General features: G+C 54.0%; 1 protein-coding gene across 1 annotated transcript in view; it reads right to left on the bottom strand.

Annotated features, from left to right (window-relative positions):
• LOC144954965 (uncharacterized) overlaps window positions 1-17,502 on the bottom strand; it is a 22,582-nt gene extending 5,080 nt beyond the window's left edge. The window contains exons 1-5 of the mRNA XM_078885334.1: window positions 17,379-17,502; window positions 16,220-16,349; window positions 12,906-13,053; window positions 12,062-12,162; window positions 1,013-1,108 (exon numbers count right to left, since the gene is read on the bottom strand). Coding sequence (XP_078741460.1) covers window positions 1,013-1,108; window positions 12,062-12,162; window positions 12,906-13,053; window positions 16,220-16,342 — 468 coding nt within the window. The 5' untranslated portion in view covers window positions 16,343-16,349; window positions 17,379-17,502. The remainder of the gene's footprint in view (window positions 1-1,012; window positions 1,109-12,061; window positions 12,163-12,905; window positions 13,054-16,219; window positions 16,350-17,378) is intronic.
• Window positions 17,503-23,425: the final 5,923 nt, after the last annotated feature.

Below are 23,425 nucleotides of genomic sequence, written 5' to 3'. Positions count from 1 at the left end.
TCGGAGCGAGACCTCCGCTGTCGAACCGGAGCCGGTCATGAGCACACTGCCCAGGTAAGTGGGAAACTCTCCACTCTCTCCACAACTGCCCCCCCATCACCTGATTGGGAGTTGTGTGGGTGGAGTGTCCGATGGTACAAAATACCCAGGCAGGTGCTTAGTTTTGGTGGGGCTGATGGTAAGGCCCCGCCTCTTAGTGGCACGCTCCAGTCTCAGCAGCAGAGTCTCCCAACTCCTCTTCTGAATGAGCGGCTATTACCAAATCATCGGCATACAGAACGTGGTTGACCAATAGGGAGCCATCCCTTGATCGCACACACTCACACACACACACTCACACACACACTCTTTTAAGGATTTGTGTCATGAGCACACTGCCCAGGTAAGTGGGAAACTCTCCACTCTCTCCACAACTGCCCCCCCATCACCTGATTGGGAGTTGTGTGGGTGGAGTGTCCGATGGTACAAAATAGCCAGGCAGGTGCTTAGTTTTGGTGGGGCTGATGGTAAGGCCCCACACCTCTTAGTGGCACGCTCCAGTCTCAGCAGCAGCGTCTCCAACGCCTCCTCTGAACGAGCAGCTATTACCAAATCATCGGCATACAGAACGTGGTTGACCAATAGGGAGCCATCCCTTGATCGCACACACTCACACACACACTCACACACACACTCACACACACACTCTTTTAAGGATCTGTGTCATGAGCACACTGCCCAGGTTTGAGAAACTCACCAGATCATCGGCGCACCTGAGGACGGCTGCTTGCGTTGTGGCCGAAACGTCGTGAGAATTGTTTTATGTTTTATTTTAATTATTTTATTACTTCCCTTCTACGTGACTTCACCGAAAAAACCAAGAAGATGCGCAACGTGGTTGACCAATGGGGAGCCATCCCTTGATCGCACCCGGGCGTCGATCAGCCTCCCGTTGAATCTGCTCGCTGCTCACAGCACTTGCCCCGACGGCCCACGAAGGCTACGCCGGGGAGATGTGCGTCTTTATCTTTACCTTGACGACGGAGAGAGACACGGACTCCAGGCTCTCCCGCGCGAGGAGGCTCTCCCACTCGGAGAGAGAGGTACACTCCACGGCAACGCCGTTCACCTACACAGACAGAGACACAGAGAGACAGAGAGTGAGACAGAGAGACAGAGAGACAGAGAGACACAGAGAGACACAGAGAGAGACACAGAGAGACAGAGTGAGACACAGAGACACAGAGAGACAGAGAGAGACACAGAGACACAGAGAGAGGTACACTCCACGGCAACGCCGTTCACCTACACAGACAGAGAGAGACAGAGAGACACAGAGAGAGACACAGAGAGAGACACAGAGACACAGAGAGACAGAGTGAGACACAGAGAGAGGTACACTCCACGGCAACGCCGTTCACCTACACAGACAGAGAGAGACACAGAGAGAGACACAGAGAGAGACACAGAGAGAGACACAGAGAGAGACACAGAGAGAGACACAGAGAGACAGAGTGAGACACACAGAGAGAGACACAGAGAGAGACACAGAGAGACAGAGAGTGAGACAGAGAGACAGAGAGACAGAGAGACACAGAGAGACAGAGAAACAGAGAGAGACACAGAGAGAGGTACACTCCACAGCAACGCCGTTCACCTACACAGACAGAGACACAGAGAGACAGAGAGTGAGACAGAGAGACAGAGAGACAGAGAGACACAGAGAGACAGAGAGACAGAGAGAGACACAGAGAGAGGTACACTCCACGGCAACGCCGTTCACCTACACAGACAGAGACACAGAGAGACACAGAGAGAGACACAGAGAGACACAGAGAGAGACACAGAGAGACACAGAGAGAGACACAGAGAGACAGTGAGACAGAGAGACACAGAGAGACACAGAGAGACACAGAGAGAGGTACACTCCACGGCAACGCCGTTCACCTACACAGACAGAGAGAGACAGAGTGAGACACAGAGACACAGAGAGACAGAGTGTGAGACAGAGAGACAGAGAGACAGAGAGACACAGAGAGACACAGAGAGAGACACAGAGAGACAGAGTGAGACACAGAGACACAGAGAGACACAGAGAGAGGTACACTCCACGGCAACGCCGTTCACCTACACAGACAGAGAGAGACAGAGTGAGACACAGAGAGAGACACAGAGAGACACAGAGACAGAGAGACAGAGAGACAGAGAGACAGAGTGAGACACAGAGAGAGGTACACTCCACGGCAACGCTGTTCACCTACACAGACAGAGAGAGACAGAGAGAGACAGAGAGACACAGAGAGACACAGAGAGAGACACAGAGAGAGACACAGAGAGAGACACAGAGAGACACAGAGACAGAGAGACAGAGAGACAGAGAGACAGAGTGAGACACAGAGAGAGGTACACTCCACGGCAACGCTGTTCACCTACACAGACAGAGAGAGACAGAGAGACACAGAGAGACACAGAGAGACACAGAGAGAGACACAGAGAGAGACACAGAGAGAGACACAGAGAGACAGAGTGAGACACAGAGACACAGAGAGACAGAGTGAGACACAGAGAGAGACACAGAGAGACACAGAGAGAGACACAGAGAGAGACACAGAGAGACAGTGAGACAGAGAGACACAGAGAGACACAGAGAGAGACACAGAGAGACACAGAGAGAGACACAGAGAGACAGTGAGACAGAGAGACACAGAGAGACACAGAGAGAGACACAGAGAGAGACACAGAGAGAGACACAGAGAGACAGTGAGACAGAGAGACACAGAGAGACACAGAGAGAGACAGAGAGAGAGAGTGAGACACAGAGACACAGAGAGACACAGAGAGACACAGAGAGAGACAGAGAGAGAGAGTGAGACACAGAGACACAGAGAGAGACACAGAGAGACACAGAGAGAGACAGAGAGAGAGAGTGAGACACAGAGACACAGAGAGACAGAGAGAGACAGAGAGAGAGACAGAGAGAGAGAGTGAGACAGAGAGACACAGAGAGACAGAGAGAGACAGAGAGAGACACAGAGAGACAGAGTGAGACAGAGAGACACAGAGAGACAGAGAGAGACAGAGAGAGACACAGAGAGACAGAGTGAGACAGAGAGACACAGAGAGACAGAGAGAGACACAGAGAGAGACACAGAGAGAGACACAGAGAGACACAGAGAGAGACAGAGAGAGAGAGTGAGACACAGAGACACAGAGAGACAGAGAGAGACACAGAGAGAGACAGAGAGAGAGAGTGAGACACAGAGACACAGAGAGACAGAGTGAGACAGAGAGACACAGAGAGACACAGAGAGACAGAGAGAGACACAGAGAGAGACAGAGAGACACAGAGAGACAGAGAGAGAGAGTGAGACACAGAGACACAGAGAGACAGAGTGAGACAGAGAGACACAGAGAGACAGAGAGAGACACAGAGAGAGACAGAGAGAGAGAGTGAGACACAGAGACACAGAGAGACAGAGAGAGACACAGAGAGAGACAGAGAGACAGAGTGAGACAGAGAGACACAGAGAGACAGAGAGAGACACAGAGAGAGACAGAGAGAGAGAGTGAGACACAGAGAGAGACAGAGAGAGAGAGTGAGACACAGAGACACAGAGAGACAGAGTGAGACAGAGAGACACAGAGAGACAGAGAGAGACACAGAGAGAGACACAGAGAGAGACACAGAGAGACACAGAGAGAGACAGAGAGAGAGAGTGAGACACAGAGACACAGAGAGACAGAGAGAGACACAGAGAGAGACAGAGAGAGAGAGTGAGACACAGAGACACAGAGAGACAGAGTGAGACAGAGAGACACAGAGAGACACAGAGAGACAGAGAGAGACACAGAGAGAGACAGAGAGACACAGAGAGACAGAGAGAGAGAGTGAGACACAGAGACACAGAGAGACAGAGTGAGACAGAGAGACACAGAGAGACAGAGAGAGACACAGAGAGAGACAGAGAGAGAGAGTGAGACACAGAGACACAGAGAGACAGAGAGAGACACAGAGAGAGACAGAGAGACAGAGTGAGACAGAGAGACACAGAGAGACAGAGAGAGACACAGAGAGAGACAGAGAGAGAGAGTGAGACACAGAGAGAGACAGAGAGAGAGAGTGAGACACAGAGACACAGAGAGACAGAGTGAGACAGAGAGACACAGAGAGACACAGAGAGACAGAGAGAGACACAGAGAGAGACAGAGAGACACAGAGAGACAGAGAGAGAGAGTGAGACACAGAGACACAGAGAGACAGAGTGAGACAGAGAGACACAGAGAGACAGAGAGAGACACAGAGAGAGACAGAGAGAGAGAGTGAGACACAGAGACACAGAGAGACAGAGAGAGACACAGAGAGAGACAGAGAGAGAGAGTGAGACACAGAGACACAGAGAGACAGAGAGAGACACAGAGAGAGACAGAGAGACAGAGTGAGACAGAGAGACACAGAGAGACAGAGAGAGACACAGAGAGAGACACAGAGAGAGACACAGAGAGACACAGAGAGAGACAGAGAGAGAGAGTGAGACACAGAGACACAGAGAGACAGAGAGAGACACAGAGAGAGACAGAGAGAGAGAGTGAGACACAGAGACACAGAGAGACAGAGTGAGACAGAGAGACACAGAGAGAGACACAGAGAGACAGAGAGAGACACAGAGAGAGACAGAGAGACACAGAGAGACAGAGAGACAGAGTGAGACACAGAGACACAGAGAGACAGAGTGAGACAGAGAGACACAGAGAGACAGAGAGAGACACAGAGAGAGACAGAGAGAGAGAGTGAGACACAGAGACACAGAGAGACAGAGTGAGACAGAGAGACACAGAGAGACAGAGTGAGACAGAGAGACACAGAGAGACACAGAGAGACACAGAGAGAGACAGAGAGAGAGAGTGAGACAGAGAGACACAGAGAGACAGAGAGAGAGAGTGAGACACAGAGACACAGAGAGACAGAGTGAGACAGAGAGACACAGAGAGACACAGAGAGACACAGAGAGAGACAGAGAGAGAGAGTGAGACACAGAGACACAGAGAGACAGAGAGAGACAGAGAGACACAGAGAGACAGAGAGAGACACAGAGAGAGACAGAGAGACAGAGTGAGACAGAGAGACACAGAGAGACAGAGAGAGACACAGAGAGAGACAGAGAGAGAGAGTGAGACACAGAGACACAGAGAGACAGAGTGAGACAGAGAGACACAGAGAGACAGAGAGAGACACAGAGAGACACAGAGAGACAGAGAGAGAGAGTGAGACACAGAGACACAGAGAGACAGAGTGAGACAGAGAGACACAGAGAGACACAGAGAGACACAGAGAGAGACAGAGAGAGAGAGTGAGACACAGAGACACAGAGAGACAGAGAGAGACAGAGAGACACAGAGAGACAGAGTGAGACAGAGAGACACAGAGAGACAGAGAGAGACACAGAGAGAGACAGAGAGAGAGAGTGAGACACAGAGACACAGAGAGACAGAGTGAGACAGAGAGACACAGAGAGACAGAGAGAGACACAGAGAGAGACAGAGAGAGAGAGTGAGACACAGAGAGACAGAGAGACAGAGAGAGACACAGAGAGAGACAGAGAGAGAGAGTGAGACACAGAGACACAGAGAGACAGAGTGAGACAGAGAGACACAGAGAGACAGAGAGAGACACAGAGAGAGACAGAGAGACACAGAGAGACAGAGAGAGAGAGTGAGACACAGAGACACAGAGAGACAGAGAGAGACACAGAGAGAGACAGAGAGAGAGAGTGAGACACAGAGACACAGAGAGACACAGAGTGACAGTGAGACAGAGAGACACAGAGAGACACAGAGAGAGACAGAGAGAGAGAGTGAGACACAGAGACACAGAGAGACACAGAGAGACACAGAGAGAGACAGAGAGAGAGAGTGAGACACAGAGACACAGAGAGACAGAGAGAGACACAGAGAGAGACAGAGAGAGAGAGTGAGACACAGAGACACAGAGAGACAGAGTGAGACAGAGAGACACAGAGAGACAGAGAGAGACACAGAGAGAGACAGAGAGACACAGAGAGACACAGAGAGACACAGAGAGAGACAGAGAGAGAGAGTGAGACACAGAGACACAGAGAGACAGAGTGAGACAGAGAGACACAGAGAGACAGAGAGAGACACAGAGAGAGACAGAGAGAGAGAGTGAGACACAGAGACACAGAGAGACAGAGAGAGACACAGAGAGAGACAGAGAGAGAGAGTGAGACACAGAGACACAGAGAGACAGAGTGAGACAGAGAGACACAGAGAGACAGAGAGAGACACAGAGAGAGACAGAGAGACACAGAGAGAGACACAGAGAGACACAGAGAGAGACAGAGAGAGAGAGTGAGACACAGAGACACAGAGAGACAGAGAGAGACACAGAGAGAGACAGAGAGAGAGAGTGAGACACAGAGACACAGAGAGACAGAGAGAGACACAGAGAGAGACAGAGAGACACAGAGAGACACAGAGAGACACAGAGAGAGACAGAGAGAGAGAGTGAGACACAGAGACACAGAGAGACAGAGTGAGACAGAGAGACACAGAGAGAGACACAGACAGAGACACAGAGAGAGACACAGACAGAGACACAGAGAGACAGTGAGACAGAGAGACACAGAGAGACACAGAGAGAGACACAGAGAGACACAGAGAGAGACACAGAGAGAGACACAGAGAGACAGTGAGACAGAGAGACACAGAGAGACACAGAGAGAGACACAGAGAGACACAGAGAGAGACACAGAGAGAGACACAGAGAGACAGTGAGACAGAGAGACACAGAGAGACACAGAGAGAGACACAGAGAGACACAGAGAGAGACACAGAGAGAGACACAGAGAGACAGTGAGACAGAGAGACACAGAGAGACACAGAGAGAGACACAGAGAGACACAGAGAGAGACACAGAGAGAGACACAGAGAGACAGTGAGACAGAGAGACACAGAGAGACACAGAGAGAGACACAGAGAGACACAGAGAGAGACACAGACAGAGACACAGAGAGACAGTGAGACAGAGAGACACAGAGAGACACAGAGAGAGACACAGAGAGACACAGAGAGAGACACAGAGAGAGACACAGAGAGACAGTGAGACAGAGAGACACAGAGAGACACAGAGAGAGACACAGAGAGACACAGAGAGAGACACAGAGAGAGACACAGAGAGACAGTGAGACAGAGAGACACAGAGAGACACAGAGAGAGACACAGAGAGACACAGAGAGAGACACAGAGAGAGACACAGAGAGACAGTGAGACAGAGAGACACAGAGAGACACAGAGAGAGACACAGAGAGACACAGAGAGAGACACAGACAGAGACACAGAGAGACAGTGAGACAGAGAGACACAGAGAGACACAGAGAGAGACACAGAGAGACACAGAGAGAGACACAGACAGAGACACAGAGAGACAGTGAGACAGAGAGACACAGAGAGACACAGAGAGAGACACAGAGAGAGACACAGATACAGAGAGAGAGACAGAGTGAGACACAGACACAGAGAGACACAGAGAGACACACACAGCGAGACAGAGAGACACAGACTTTTTTTTTCACTTTTAGGGCAACTTTATCGCCCCCAGGGGCAAATCGCGCGGGAGTCATCTTCATATTTTGCGAGCCCTCGTAGCGGCAGGGAAACAAAAAACACCGGCACATTCCTAGGCGCAGCCCGTTCTAGATGGTGAGCGTCAGCCTGCCGTCTGACACGGTGCAAAGGGCCTGACCGGGGACCCCCCCCGCCGACCTTTCGCAGAAAACGTCGTGATTGTCCACCCGCGTGCGCGCACGGGTACGCGTGCTCCAGATGGGAGCCGCGCCTCCTTGACTAGTCCACGCATATCGTCTCGTATACCGCCATTTTGGCCCGGGCACGGACGAAATTCACAAGGTCGTGGCGCTTGTTCGGTAAGTAGGGCACCCCGTACGCGAACCAGCTCCTCTGGAAGCCCATCCCCGGTTTCCTTGAGACGTCTCCCAGGAGCCGGAACAGCGGGGACGGCCGTTCCGGCTCACCCCGCGTACTGGTGCGCCAGGCCTTCTCTTGCGCCGCAGAAAGCGCACCGGTCAGACGCCCCCGGGGACGACTTTGTTCTGCGACGCTGCCGAGGGCAGCGTCCGGTTGGAGCAGCCTCCACTGCAGGTCCCCACGGCGTTTGGTGATGTGGGGGGGGGGGGCCTGTACAGGCGGCCCCACTGGGGGGGTGGCCGCGCCCGACGGTGCCAAGAGGCGCTCCTCCACCTGGAGTCTGGGAGTTCCGCCAGCTCCCGGCAGCGCAGCGCCTTCAAGCTGCACGCGTACGGCGCTCCCTTCAGCCGCGCGCCCCCCGAAAGGTCACGCTCTGGCAGCCCCCGAGTTTGAACAGTTTGCCGGAGTCATCTCGCGGCACCGCCGCCGCCGACGTCGGCCGCGGCGGAGGATCTCCACGCCGGGTTGCCGGTCGCGTCCCCGCCGAGGGGAAACGGCCGGCGGGCCGGCGTCGCTTCCTCTGGGATCTCGGCGAAGCGGCCGTTGAGGAACAGCGGCTCGCGCGGCGTACACAGGAGCCGCACGCGCGACCTGAACGCCGGCCCAAACCCGGACGCGGCGAGCAGCTCCTCCAGGAAGCGGTGGCCGACCCGGTCGAAGGCCTTCTCCTGGTCGAGGAAGAGGAGGCCCAAGTACGTGCCGTCCCTCTCCTCCGGTGCGATCACGTCCCTGACCCCGTGCTCGCGTTGTCGTGCAAGCATCGGCCAGGGACGCAGCAAAGTTTTGCTCGGGTCCAACAAGCTGGCCCACCGCCGGCTTGAGGCGGTTGTGGCCAGCGCCTTCGCAAAGATTTCGTAGTCGGCGCGCAGAAGAGAAAGCGGCCGCCAGTTCTCGACGCGGCGCAGGTCTCCCTTCTTGGGCAGGCAGGGTGACGACGGCCCTCCGAGCAGCTCTGAGGGAGCACCCCCCCCTTCTTGGGCAGGCTCTCGACGCGAGGTCGTCCCAGAAGGTTGCGTAAAATTCGGCCGGCACGCCGTCGACGCCCGGGGGCCTTGCGGGCCGCGAGCCCTCTCTCTCACGGCGGCGTAGAGTTCCTCCCGCTCGACGGGGGGGCGTCCGGGCGTTACGCTCTCGGATTCCTCGAAGGGGGCGGGGGGGCCACCCGTCGAATAAATCCCGAGTTGCTTCCCGGCACGAACCCCCGGCCTGGAATAGGTCGCGGTTGAAACTCCCTCGGCACGAACCCCCGGCCTGGAATAGGTCGCGGTTGAAACTCCCTCGGCACGAACCCCCGGCCTGGAATAGGTCGCGGTTGAAACTCCCTCGGCACGAATCCGCGGCCTGGAATAGGTCGCGGTTGAAACTCCCTCGGCATGAATCTCCGGCCTGGAATAGGTCGCGGTTGAAACTCCCTCGCCACGAATCCCCCGCCTGGAATAGGTTGCGGTTGAAACTCCCTCGGCACGAATCCCCGGCCTGGAATAGGTCGCGGTTGAAACTCCCTCGGCACGAATCCGCGGCCTGGAATAGGCCGCGGTTGAAACTCCCTCGCCACGAACCCCCGGCCTGCAATAGGTCGCGGTTGAAACTCCCTCGCCACGAATCCCCGGCCTGGAATAGGTCGCGGTTGAAACTCCCTCGGCACGAATCCCCGGCCTGGAATAGGTCGCGGTTGAAACTCCCTCGGCACGAATCCCCGGCCTGGAATAGGTCGCGGTTGAAACTCCCTCGGCACGAATCCCCGGCCTGGAATAGGTCGCGGTTGAAACTCCCTCGGCACGAATCCCCGGCCTGGAATAGGTCGCGGTTGAAACTCCCTCGCCACGAATCCGCGGCCTGGAATAGGTCGCGGTTGAAACTCCCTCGGCACGAATCCCCGGCCTGGAATAGGTCGCGGTTGAAACTCCCTCGGCACGAACCCCCGGCCTGGAATAGGTCGCGGTTGAAACTCCCTCGCCACGAATCCGCGGCCTGGAATAGGTCGCGGTTGAAACTCCCTCGCCACGAACCCCCGGCCTGGAATAGGTCGCGGTTGAAACTCCCTCGCCACGAATCCGCGGCCTGGAATAGGTCGCGGTTGAAACTCCCTCGGCACGAACCCCCGGCCTGGAATAGGTCGCGGTTGAAACTCCCTCGCCAACCTTGCCATGTGGCCCCTCCTCCTCCTCCTCCTCCTTTGTACTGAACGAGCCGTTCGCCTGTCGGTCCGTGACGGCGCCGAAGAGCTGCTGCTTCTCCAGCAGCAGCAGCAGCTCTCCCCTTGCCGCCGTGCGTGCCCTGGGCCGACCCCCCCCCCCCCCAGCTCCGCCTCGCGGAGCAACAGTTCGTCCTGTAGACGTCTTGACCGCATCTTCCTTGGCAGAGGCTTGCTGGCTCCGGAGCTGCAGGCAGAGAGCGCCCGTACCTGCGCCTTTACGTGCTCCCACCATCGCGAAAACGCCGTCGAAGACGCTCTTGGCGGCCACCCCCGACGAGCCCAGCAGGCCCTGAAGGCCTCTTTGAAGGCTGCGTCCTGCAGCAGCCGAGTGTCGAATTTCCAGTAGGCGCTGCGGCGCGCCCCTCCTTGGGGGGACGCGCAGCAAGCGAGGAGGCCACGTGATGGTCTGAAAACCCGGACGGGATGATCCTGCTCTCGCCGCGCAGGTTGGTGTTCGCCAGCGCTGACGTACAGCCGATCCCAGCCTGGCGAGGCTTATTTTCCCGTGAAAGTCGCAGCGACGCCACGAGTTACTGCCGCTGCGCGGGTCGGCGCAGGGCGCCACGCATCCCGCGCAGCCCCCAGCCACCGCACCACGTCGGCCAATGCCGCCCACGCTGAGGACTCTGGGTGAGGCTCGGCGCCGTTACGGTCGAGGGCCGGGTCAAGGGTGCAGTTGAAATCCCACCCCCCCCCCCCATGACCGTCGGCGCGACGTCCACGTTTGTCCGCCTCCAGGCTATCCCACAGCGCGCCAGAGAAAAGGAGACCCCCTTTCGCGGCTCTTGTTCTAGCACCGCATCCTGGTTTCCGTTGAAACGCGAAGTCTGCTGATATTTAGATGTCCCTTGACTCTAGATTCGAAGCTTTCGCGACTGCAAGGAATCATATTCGTAGGTTTTGTCGGTGAGGTCACGTGGGTAAAACATCAAAATTAATGAAAATAAAATACAATTAAACAATAAAAATCACGACGTTTCGGAGGCAACACAAGTCTCCGTCATCAGGTGGGACCGTCACAGCCGGATTAGCTGCATCAAGTGAGGCAATGATTCAAGATTTATCTTGAATCATTCATTTATCTTGAATCATTGCCTCACTTGATGCAGCTAATTCGGCTGTGACGGTCCCACCGGATGACGGAGACTTGTGTTGCCTCCGAAACGTCGCGATTTTTATTGTTTCATTTAATTTTATTTTCATTAATTTTGATGTTTTACCCACGTGACCTCACCGACAAAACCTACGAATATGATTCCTTGCAGTCGCGAAAGCTTCGAATCTAGAGTTAAGGGACATCTAAATATCAGCAGACTTCGCGTTTCAACGGAAACCAGGACGCTGTGCTGACTTTACCGAAAAAACCTACGAATATGATTCCTTTAACGATCTCCCCGAAGACCGCGCCTTCGGTTCGACAAAGTTTGGACCAAGCACGATGGCGAAGCCTGCTCGGCTCTCCTCGCCGTGGCTGCGAAAACAGCAACGGTCGCCCAGGAGGTGTGTGTGTGTGTGTGTCTGTGTGTGTGTGTGTCTGTGTGTGTGTGTCTGTGTGTGTGTCTGTGTGTGTGTGTCTGTGTGTGTGTGTCTGTGTGTGTGTGTGTGTGTCTGTGTGTGTGTGTGTGTCTGTGTGTGTGTGTGTGTGTCTGTGTGTGTGTCTGTGTGTGTGTCTGTGTGTGTGTCTGTGTGTGTGTGTGTGTGTGTCTGTGTGTGTGTGTGTGTCTGTGTGTGTGTGTGTGTCTGTGTGTGTGTCTGTGTGTCTGTGTGTGTCTGTGTGTGTATCTGTGTGTGTGTATCTGTGTGTGTGTGTCTGTGTGTGTGTGTGTCTGTGTGTGTGTGTGTGTCTGTGTGTGTCTGTGTGTCTGTGTGTGTCTGTGTTTGTACCGAAAGGACTCTGTCTCCCACGCAGGGTCCTGTTGCCTCTCGGAGGGTCGCAGGGAACACGGAAGACACGAAGACCCCAGCCTCCAGAGAGATCACGCAGCCTGCACACACACACACACAGACACACACAGACACACACACACAGACACACACACAGACACACACACAGACACACAGAGACACAGACACACAGAGAGACAGACACACACAGACAGAGAGACAGACAAAGACACAAACAGAGAGACACGGAGAAACAGACTCAGAGACAAAGATAGACAAACAGAGAGACAGAGAACCATTCACTCACTCACCTCACCCACTCACCCACCCACCCACTCACCCACCCACTCACCCACCCACCCACCCACCCACCCACTCACCCACTCACCCACCCACTCACCCACTCACTCACCCACTCACTCACCCACTCACTCACCCACTCACCCACCCACCCACCCACTCACTCACTCACCCACCCACTCACCCACTCACCCACCCACCCACTCACCCATCCACCCACTCACTCACCCACTCACTCACCCACTCACCCACCCACCCACCCACTCACCCACTCACCCACTCACTCACCCACTCACCCACCCACTCACCCACCCACCCACCCACTCACCCACTCACCCACTCACTCACCCACCCACTCACCCACTCACCCACCCACCCACTCACCCACCCACCCACCCACCCACTCACCCACCCACCCACTCACCCACCCACCCACCCACCCACTCACCCACCCACCCACCCACCCACCCACTCACCCACCCACTCACCCACCCACCCACCCACTCACCCACCCACCCACTCACTCACCCACTCACCCACCCACCTCTGTGAGTGGCTGTAGATGTTTCCGCCGTGGAGGTGATGGGAGGGACAGCGGTTGTGTCTCGGTTTCTGCGTGGTCTCCGCACGAGGAGGGTGAGCGGGGGACCTGGTGGTGCAGCAGGCCGCAGGTCTCCCTCGGACACCTCCACCTACAAAGACACAGACACAGAGACACAGACACTTACACACAGACAGAGATACACACAGAGACACACACAGACACACACAGAGACACACAGACACACACAGAGACACACAGAGACACACAGACAGAGACACAGACACACACAGAGACACACACAGAGACACACACAGAGACACACACAGAGACACACACAGAGAGAGACACACAGAGACACACACAGAGACACACAGGCACACACAGAGACACACACAGAGACACACACACTCAGAGACACACACACACAGAGACACACACACACAGAGACACACACAGAGACACACACTCAGACACACACAGAGACACACACACACACAGAGACACACAGACACACACAGAGACACACACAGAGACACACACAGAGACACACACACACACACAGAGACACACAGACACACACAGAGACACACAGAGAGACACACACAGAGACACACACTCAGACACACACAGAGACACACTCAGAGACACACAGAGACACACACAGAGACACACACATAGACACAGACACACACAGAGACACAGACACACACAGAGACACAGACACACACAGAGACACACACAGAGACACTCAGACACACACAGAGACACACTCAGACACACACAGAGACACTCAGACACACACTCAGACACACACAGAGACACTCAGAGACACACAGAGAGACACACACACAGAGACACACACAGAGACACCTCCACCTACAAAGACAAAGATCCCCCGTGTAGCCTCAACAGACTGTAGGGGCAAGTGCTGTTAGCGAGCACCTATGAAGGCCGGCACGGTACATGAGGGGGTGGGGTGGCCAGCACCACGCCCGGCCGCCTTTGTCTCCCCAGTGCTAGCGATGTTTACACACCGCACCAGGTACTCATTTGAGGCTGAGTCGACCTAGGGGAGGCCCGGGACCGGTTCAGATAATCGTCACCGGTGTTTGCCGTGAGCGGGAATCGAACCCGGGTCGCCGGGTTCATAGCGCAGCGTAGCGCTAACCGCTGCACCACCACTCCCTACTCACACACACACACACAGAGACACACACAGACACACAGACGCATACACACAGACAGAGACACACAAACACACAGACACCTACACCTACACACAGACAGAGACACACAGACACACACAGACAAAGGCACACAGACAGAGACACACAGACACACAGACACCTACACACAGACAGAGACACACACAGACACATACACACAGACACACAGACACCTCCACCTACACATAGACAGACACACACAGACACAGACAGAAACACACACACAGAGACACACAGACAGAGACACACATACAGACAGAGACACACAGACAGAGACACACAGACACTCAGACACCTACACACAGACACAGACACACAGACACCTCCACCTACACCAACACAGACACACAGAAACATACACACAGACAGAGACACACACAGACACACAGACACCTACACCTACACACAGACAGAGACACACAGACACACAGACGCATACACACAGACAGAGACACACACAGACACACAGACGCATACACACAGACAGAGACACACACAGACACACAGACACCTACACCTACACACAGACAGAGACACACAGACACACACAGACAAAGGCACACAGACAGAGACACACAGACACACAGACACCTACACACAGACAGAGACACACACAGACACATACACACAGACACACAGACACCTCCACCTACACATAGACAGACACACACAGACACAGACAGAAACACACACACAGAGACACACAGACAGAGACACACATACAGACAGAGACACACAGACAGAGACACACAGACACTCAGACACCTACACACAGACACAGACACACAGACACCTCCACCTACACCAACACAGACACACAGACAGAGACACACAGACAGAGACACAGAGACACATACACACAGACACACAAACACCTCCACCTACACCAACACAGACACACAGAGACACACAGAGACACACAGACACAAAGACACCTCCACCTACATCAACACAGACAAACAGACACCTACACATAGAGAGAGACACACAGACAGAGACATACATACACACAGACAGAGACACACAGACACGGGGAGAGAGAGAGCCACGGGGAGAGAGACACGGGGAGAGAGAGACACGGGGAGAGAGAGACACGGGGAGAGAGACACAGGGAGAGAGAGAGAGACACGGGGAGAGAGAAAGAGACACGGGGAGAGAGAGACACGGAGAGAGAGAGAGACACGGGGAGAGAGAAAGAGACACGGGGAGAGAGAGACACGGGGAGAGAGACATGGGGAGAGAGACACGGGGAGAGACACACGGGGAGAGAGACACGGGGAAAGAGAGACACGGGGAGAGAGACACGGGGAGAGAGACACGGGGAGAGAGAGAGACACGGAGAGAGAGAGAGACACGGGGAGAGAGAAAGACACACGGGGAGAGAGACACGGGGAGAGAGACACGGGAAGAGAGACACGGGGAGAGAGAGACACGGGGAGAGAGAGAGACACGGGGAGAGAGAGACACGGGGAGAGAGAGAGACACGAGGAGAGAGAGACACAGATAGAGAGAGAGACACGGAGAGAGAGACACGGGGAGAGAGAGAGACACGGGGAGAGAGAGAGACACGGGGAGAGAGACACGGGGAGAGAGACACGGGGAGAGAGAGAGACACGGGGAGAGAGAGAGACACGTGGAGAGAGACACGGGGAGAGAGACATGGGGAGAGAGACACGGGGAGAGAGACACGGGGAGAGAGAGAGACACGGGGAGAGAGACACGGGGAGAGACACACGGGGAGAGAGACACGGGGAAAGAGAGACACGGGGAGAGAGACACGGGGAGAGAGACACGGGGAGAGAGAGAGACACGGAGAGAGAGACACGGGGAGAGAGACATGGGGAGAGAGACACGGGGAGAGAGACACGGGGAGAGAGAGAGACACGGGGAGAGAGACACGGGGAGAGAGACACGGGGAGAGAGACACGGGGAGAGAGAGAGACACGTGGAGAGAGACACGGGGAGAGAGAGACACGCGGAGAGAGAGACAGAGAGAGACACGGGGAGAGAGCGGACAGGGTGAGAGACAGAGACACGGGGAGAGAGACACGGGGAGGGAGAGAGACACGGGGAGAGAGAGACACTCACCACCTCGCTGTCTATCTGCAGGAGTTCAGTCTCCCACTCGTCCGTGTCGATGGCCGAGTCGTGAGATCCGTGCGAGACGGCCTGTCTCCAGTGGGACGACTCCGTCTCCAGCTGGGACTGCATCCTGTCCCTGAGACACACGGAGACACAGAGATACACACACAGAGAGACACACATAGAGACACACAGAGAGACACAAAGACACGCAGAGAGACACACAGAGAGACACACCGAGAGACACACAGAGACACACACAGAGACACACACAGAGAGACACACAGAGACACACACAGAGACACACACAAAGAGACACACAGAGACACACACAGACACACAGAGAGACACACAGAGACACACAGAGAGACACAGAGAGACACACACAGAGAGACACACAGAGACACACACAGACACACACAGAGACACACACAGACACACACAGAGAGACACACAGAGACACACAGAGAGACACAGAGAGACACACAGAGAGACACACAGAGACACACACAGAGACACACACAGAGAGACACACAGAGAGACACACAGAGAGACACACACAGAGACACACAGAGAGACACACAGAGAGACACACAGAGAGACACACAGAGAGACACACACAGAGACACACACAGACACACTCACAGAGAGACACAGAGAGATACACGGAGAGAGACACACATAGCCTGGCACAAGCGTCGTGGTGACGTCACCGCCACTTAGTGGCGAATGGCGGTTGTTGTTGTGTGTCTGTGTGTGTCTGTGTATGTGTCTGTGTGTGTGTGTGTGTCTGTGTGTGTGTGTCTCTGTGTCTGTGTATGTGTCTGTGTGTGTGTGTGTGTGTGTCTGTGTATGTCTGTGTGTGTGTCTCTGTGTGTGTGTGTGTGTCTGTGTGTGTGTGTCTGTGTGTGTGTGTCTGTGTGTCTCTGTGTGTGTGTGTCTCTGTGTGTGTGTCTCTGTGTGTGTGTGTCTCTGTGTGTGTGTGTGTCTCTGTGTGTGTGTGTCTCTGTGTGTGTGTGTCTCTGTGTGTGTGTGTGTCTCTGTGTGTGTGTCTCTGTGTGTGTGCGTGTCTCTGTGTCTGTGCGTGTCTCTGTGTGTGTGTCTGTGTGTGTGTCTGTCTGTGTGTGTGTGTCTGTGTGTGTGTCTGTCTGTGTGTGTGTCTCACTGCAACTCCTTGAGTTGCCGCGCTGTCTCCGCTCTCTGCTGGGTGGCGTCGTCAACGTCACGGAGAGCCTGGGCCAAGTCAGACACGGCCAGGTCTCTCTCCCTACGTAGACTCCCACAGAGACTCCTACATAGACACACAGACACATAGACACACATAGACACATAGACATAGCGACACACACACAGACACACACACACACACACACATAGACACACACAGACACACACACACAGAGAGAGCCTGGGCCAAGTCAGACACGGCCAGGTCTCTCTCCCTACGTAGACTCCCACAGAGACTCCTACATAGACACACAGACACACACACAGAGACACATAGACATAGCGACACACACACAGACACACACACAGACACACACACAGAGACACACACACACACACATAGACACACACATAGACACACACACACAGAGAGAGCCTGGGCCAAGTCAGACACGGCCAGGTCTCTCTCCCTACGTAGACTCCCACAGAGACTCCTACATAGACACACAGACACACACACACACAGACACATAGACATAGCGACACACACACAGACACACACACAGACACACACACAGAGACACACACACACACACATAGACACACACATAGACACACACACACAGAGAGAGCCTGGGCCAAGTCAGACACGGCCAGGTCTCTCTCCCTACGTAGACTCCCACAGAGACTCCTACATAGACACACAGACACACACACACACATAGACACATAGACATAGCGACACACACACAGACACACACACAGACACACACACAGAGACACACACACACACACATAGACACACACATAGACACACACACACAGAGAGAGCCTGGGCCAAGTCAGACACGGCCAGGTCTCTCTCCCTACGTAGACTCCCACAGAGACTCCTACATAGACACACAGACACACACACACACATAGACACATAGACATAGCGACACACACACAGACACACACACAGAGACACACACACACACACATAGACACACACAGACACACACACACACACAGAGAGAGCCTGGGCCAAGTCAGACACGGCCAGGTCTCTCTCCCTACGTAGACTCCCACAGAGACTCCTACATAGACACACAGACACATAGACACACATAGACACATAGACATAGCGACACACACACAAACACACACACAGAGACACACACACACACACATAGACACACACAGACACACACACACACAGAGAGAGCCTGGGCCAAGTCAGACACGGCCAGGTCTCTCTCCCTACGTAGACTCCCACAGAGACTCCTACATAGACACACAGACACACACACACACATAGACACATAGACATAGCGACACACACACAGACACACACACAGACACACACACAGAGACACACACACACACACATAGACACACACAGACACACACACACACACAGAGAGCCTGGGCCAAGTCAGACACGGCCAGGTCCCTCTCCCTACGTAGACTCCCACAGAGACTCCTACATAGACACACAGACACATAGACACACATAGACACATAGACATAGCGACACACACACAGACACACACACAGAGACACACACACACATAGACACACACACACACAGAGAGAGCCTGGGCCAAGTCAGACACGGCCAGGTCTCTCTCCCTACGTAGACTCCCACAGAGACTCCTACATAGACACACAGACACACATACATAGACACACACACACACAGAGAGAGCCTGGGCCAAGTCAGACACGGCCAGGTCTCTCTCCCTACGTAGACTCCCACAGAGACTCCTACATAGACACACAGACACATAGACACACATAGACACATAGACATAGCGACACACACACACAGACACACACACAGAGACACACACACACACACATAGACACACACACACACAGAGAGAGCCTGGGCCAAGTCAGACACGGCCAGGTCTCTCTCCCTACGTAGACTCCCACAGAGACTCCTACATAGACACACAGACACATAGACACACATAGACACATAGACATAGCGACACACACACAGACACACACACAGAGACACACACACACACACATAGACACACACACACACAGAGAGAGCCTGGGCCAAGTCAGACACGGCCAGGTCTCTCTCCCTACGTAGACTCCCACAGAGACTCCTACATAGACACACAGACACATAGACACACATAGACACATAGACATAGCGACACACACACAGACACACACACAGAGACACACACACACACACATAGACACACACACACACAGAGAGAGCCTGGGCCAAGTCAGACACGGCCAGGTCTCTCTCCCTACGCAGACTCCCACAGAGACTCCTACATAGACACACAGACACACATACATAGACACACACACACACAGAGAGAGCCTGGGCCAAGTCAGACACGGCCAGGTATCTCTCCCTACGTAGACTCCCACAGAGACTCCTACATAGACACACAGACACATAGACACACATAGACACATAGACATAGCGACACACACACAGACACACACACAGAGACACACACACACACACATAGACACACACACACACAGAGAGAGCCTGGGCCAAGTCAGACACGGCCAGGTCTCTCTCCCTACGTAGACTCCCACAGAGACTCCTACATAGACACACAGACACATAGACACACATAGACACATAGACATAGCGACACACACACAGACACACACACAGAGACACACACACACACACATAGACACACACACACACAGAGAGAGCCTGGGCCAAGTCAGACACGGCCAGGTCTCTCTCCCTACGTAGACTCCCACAGAGACTCCTACATAGACACACAGACACACATACATAGACACACACACACACAGAGAGAGCCTGGGCCAAGTCAGACACGGCCAGGTCTCTCTCCCTACGTAGACTCCCACAGAGACTCCTACATAGACACACAGACACATAGACACACATAGACACATAGACATAGCGACACACACACAGACACACACACAGAGACACACACACACACACATAGACACACACACACACAGAGAGAGAGCCTGGGCCAAGTCAGACACGGCCAGGTCTCTCTCCCTACGTAGACTCCCACAGAGACTCCTACATAGACACACAGACACATAGACACACATAGACACATAGACATAGCGACACACACACAGACACACACACAGAGACACACACACACACACATAGACACACACACACACAGAGAGAGCCTGGGCCAAGTCAGACACGGCCAGGTCTCTCTCCCTACGTAGACTCCCACAGAGACTCCTACATAGACACACAGACACATAGACACACATAGACACATAGACATAGCGACACACACACAGACACACACACAGAGACACACACACACACACATAGACACACACACACACAGAGAGAGCCTGGGCCAAGTCAGACACGGCCAGGTCTCTCTCCCTACGCAGACTCCCACAGAGACTCCTACATAGACACACAGACACACATACATAGACACACACACACACAGAGAGAGCCTGGGCCAAGTCAGACACGGCCAGGTATCTCTCCCTACGTAGACTCCCACAGAGACTCCTACATAGACACACAGACACATAGACACACATAGACACATAGACATAGCGACACACACACAGACACACACACAGAGACACACACACACACACATAGACACACACACACACAGAGAGAGCCTGGGCCAAGTCAGACACGGCCAGGTCTCTCTCCCTACGTAGACTCCCACAGAGACTCCTACATAGACACACAGACACATAGACACACATAGACACATAGACATAGCGACACACACACAGACACACACACAGAGACACACACACACACACATAGACACACACACACACAGAGAGAGCCTGGGCCAAGTCAGACACGGCCAGGTCTCTCTCCCTACGTAGACTCCCACAGAGACTCCTACATAGACACACAGACACACATACATAGACACACACACACACAGAGAGAGCCTGGGCCAAGTCAGACACGGCCAGGTCTCTCTCCCTACGTAGACTCCCACAGAGACTCCTACATAGACACACAGACACATAGACACACATAGACACATAGACATAGCGACACACACACAGACACACACACAGAGACACACACACACACACATAGACACACACACACACAGAGAGAGCCTGGGCCAAGTCAGACACGGCCAGGTCTCTCTCCCTACGTAGACTCCCACAGAGACTCCTACATAGACACACAGACACACATACATAGACACACACACACACAGAGAGAGCCTGGGCCAAGTCAGACACGGCCAGGTCTCTCTCCCTACGTAGACTCCCACAGAGACTCCTACATAGACACACAGACACACACACACACACACAGAGAGAGCCTGGGCCAAGTCAGACACGGCCAGGTCTCTCTCCCTACGTAGACTCCCACAGAGACTCCTACATAGACACACAGACACATAGACACACATAGACACATAGACATAGCGACACACACACAGACACACACACAGACACACACACAGAGACACACACACACACACATAGACACACACAGACACACACACACACAGAGAGAGCCTGGGCCAAGTCAGACACGGCCAGGTCTCTCTCCCTACGTAGACTCCCACAGAGACTCCTACATAGACACACACACATAGACACACACACATAGACACATAGACATAGCGACACACACACAGACACACACACAGACACACACACAGAGACACACACACACACACATAGACACACATAGACACACACACACACACAGAGAGAGCCTGGGCCAAGTCAGACACGGCCAGGTCTCTCTCCCTACGTAGACTCCCACAGAGACTCCTACATAGACACACAGACACACACACACACACATAGACACATAGACATAGCGACACACACACAGACACACACACAGACACACACACAGAGACACACACACACACACATAGACACACACAGACACACACACACACAGAGAGAGCCTGGGCCAAGTCAGACACGGCCAGGTCTCTCTCCCTACGTAGACTCCCACAGAGACTCCTACATAGACACACAGACACACACACACACATAGACACATAGACATAGCGACACACACACATAGACACACACACATAGACACACACACACACAGAGAGAGCCTGGGCCAAGTCAGACACGGCCAGGTCTCTCTCCCTACGTAGACTCCCACAGAGACTCCTACATAGACACACAGACACACACACACACATAGACACATAGACATAGCGACACACACACAGACACACACACAGACACACACACAGAGACACACACACACACACATAGACACACACAGACACACACACACACAGAGAGAGCCTGGGCCAAGTCAGACACGGCCAGGTCTCTCTCCCTACGTAGACTCCCACAGAGACTCCTACATAGACACACAGACACACACACACACACATAGACACATAGACATAGCGACACACACACAGACACACACACAGACACACTCACATAGACACACACAGACACACACACACACAGAGAGAGCCTGGGCCAAGTCAGACACGGCCAGGTCTCTCTCCCTACGTAGACTCCCACAGAGACTCCTACATAGACACACAGACACATAGACACACATAGACACATAGACATAGCGACACACACACATAGACACACACACACAGAGAGAGCCTGGGCCAAGTCAGACACGGCCAGGTCTCTCTCCCTACGTAGACTCCCACAGAGACTCCTACATAGACACACAGACACATAGACACACATAGACACATAGACATAGCGACACACACACATAGACACACACACACACACAGAGAGAGCCTGGGCCAAGTCAGACACGGCCAGGTCTCTCTCCCTACGTAGACTCCCACAGAGACTCCTACATAGACACACAGACACACACACACACATAGACACATAGACATAGCGACACACACACATAGACACACACACACACAGAGAGAGCCTGGGCCAAGTCAGACACGGCCAGGTCTCTCTCCCTACGTAGACTCCCACAGAGACTCCTACATAGACACACAGACACACACACACACACATAGACACATAGACATAGCGACACACACACAGACACACACACAGACACACACACAGAGACACACACACACACACATAGAC

This window comes from Lampetra fluviatilis, unplaced genomic scaffold (assembly GCF_964198595.1).
Source record: "Lampetra fluviatilis unplaced genomic scaffold, kcLamFluv1.1 SCAFFOLD_389, whole genome shotgun sequence".
Lineage (NCBI taxonomy): Eukaryota > Metazoa > Chordata > Hyperoartia > Petromyzontiformes > Petromyzontidae > Lampetra > Lampetra fluviatilis.
The sequence above is the reverse complement of the archived record's forward strand: the minus strand, read 5'-3'. Positions and strand labels throughout refer to the sequence as shown.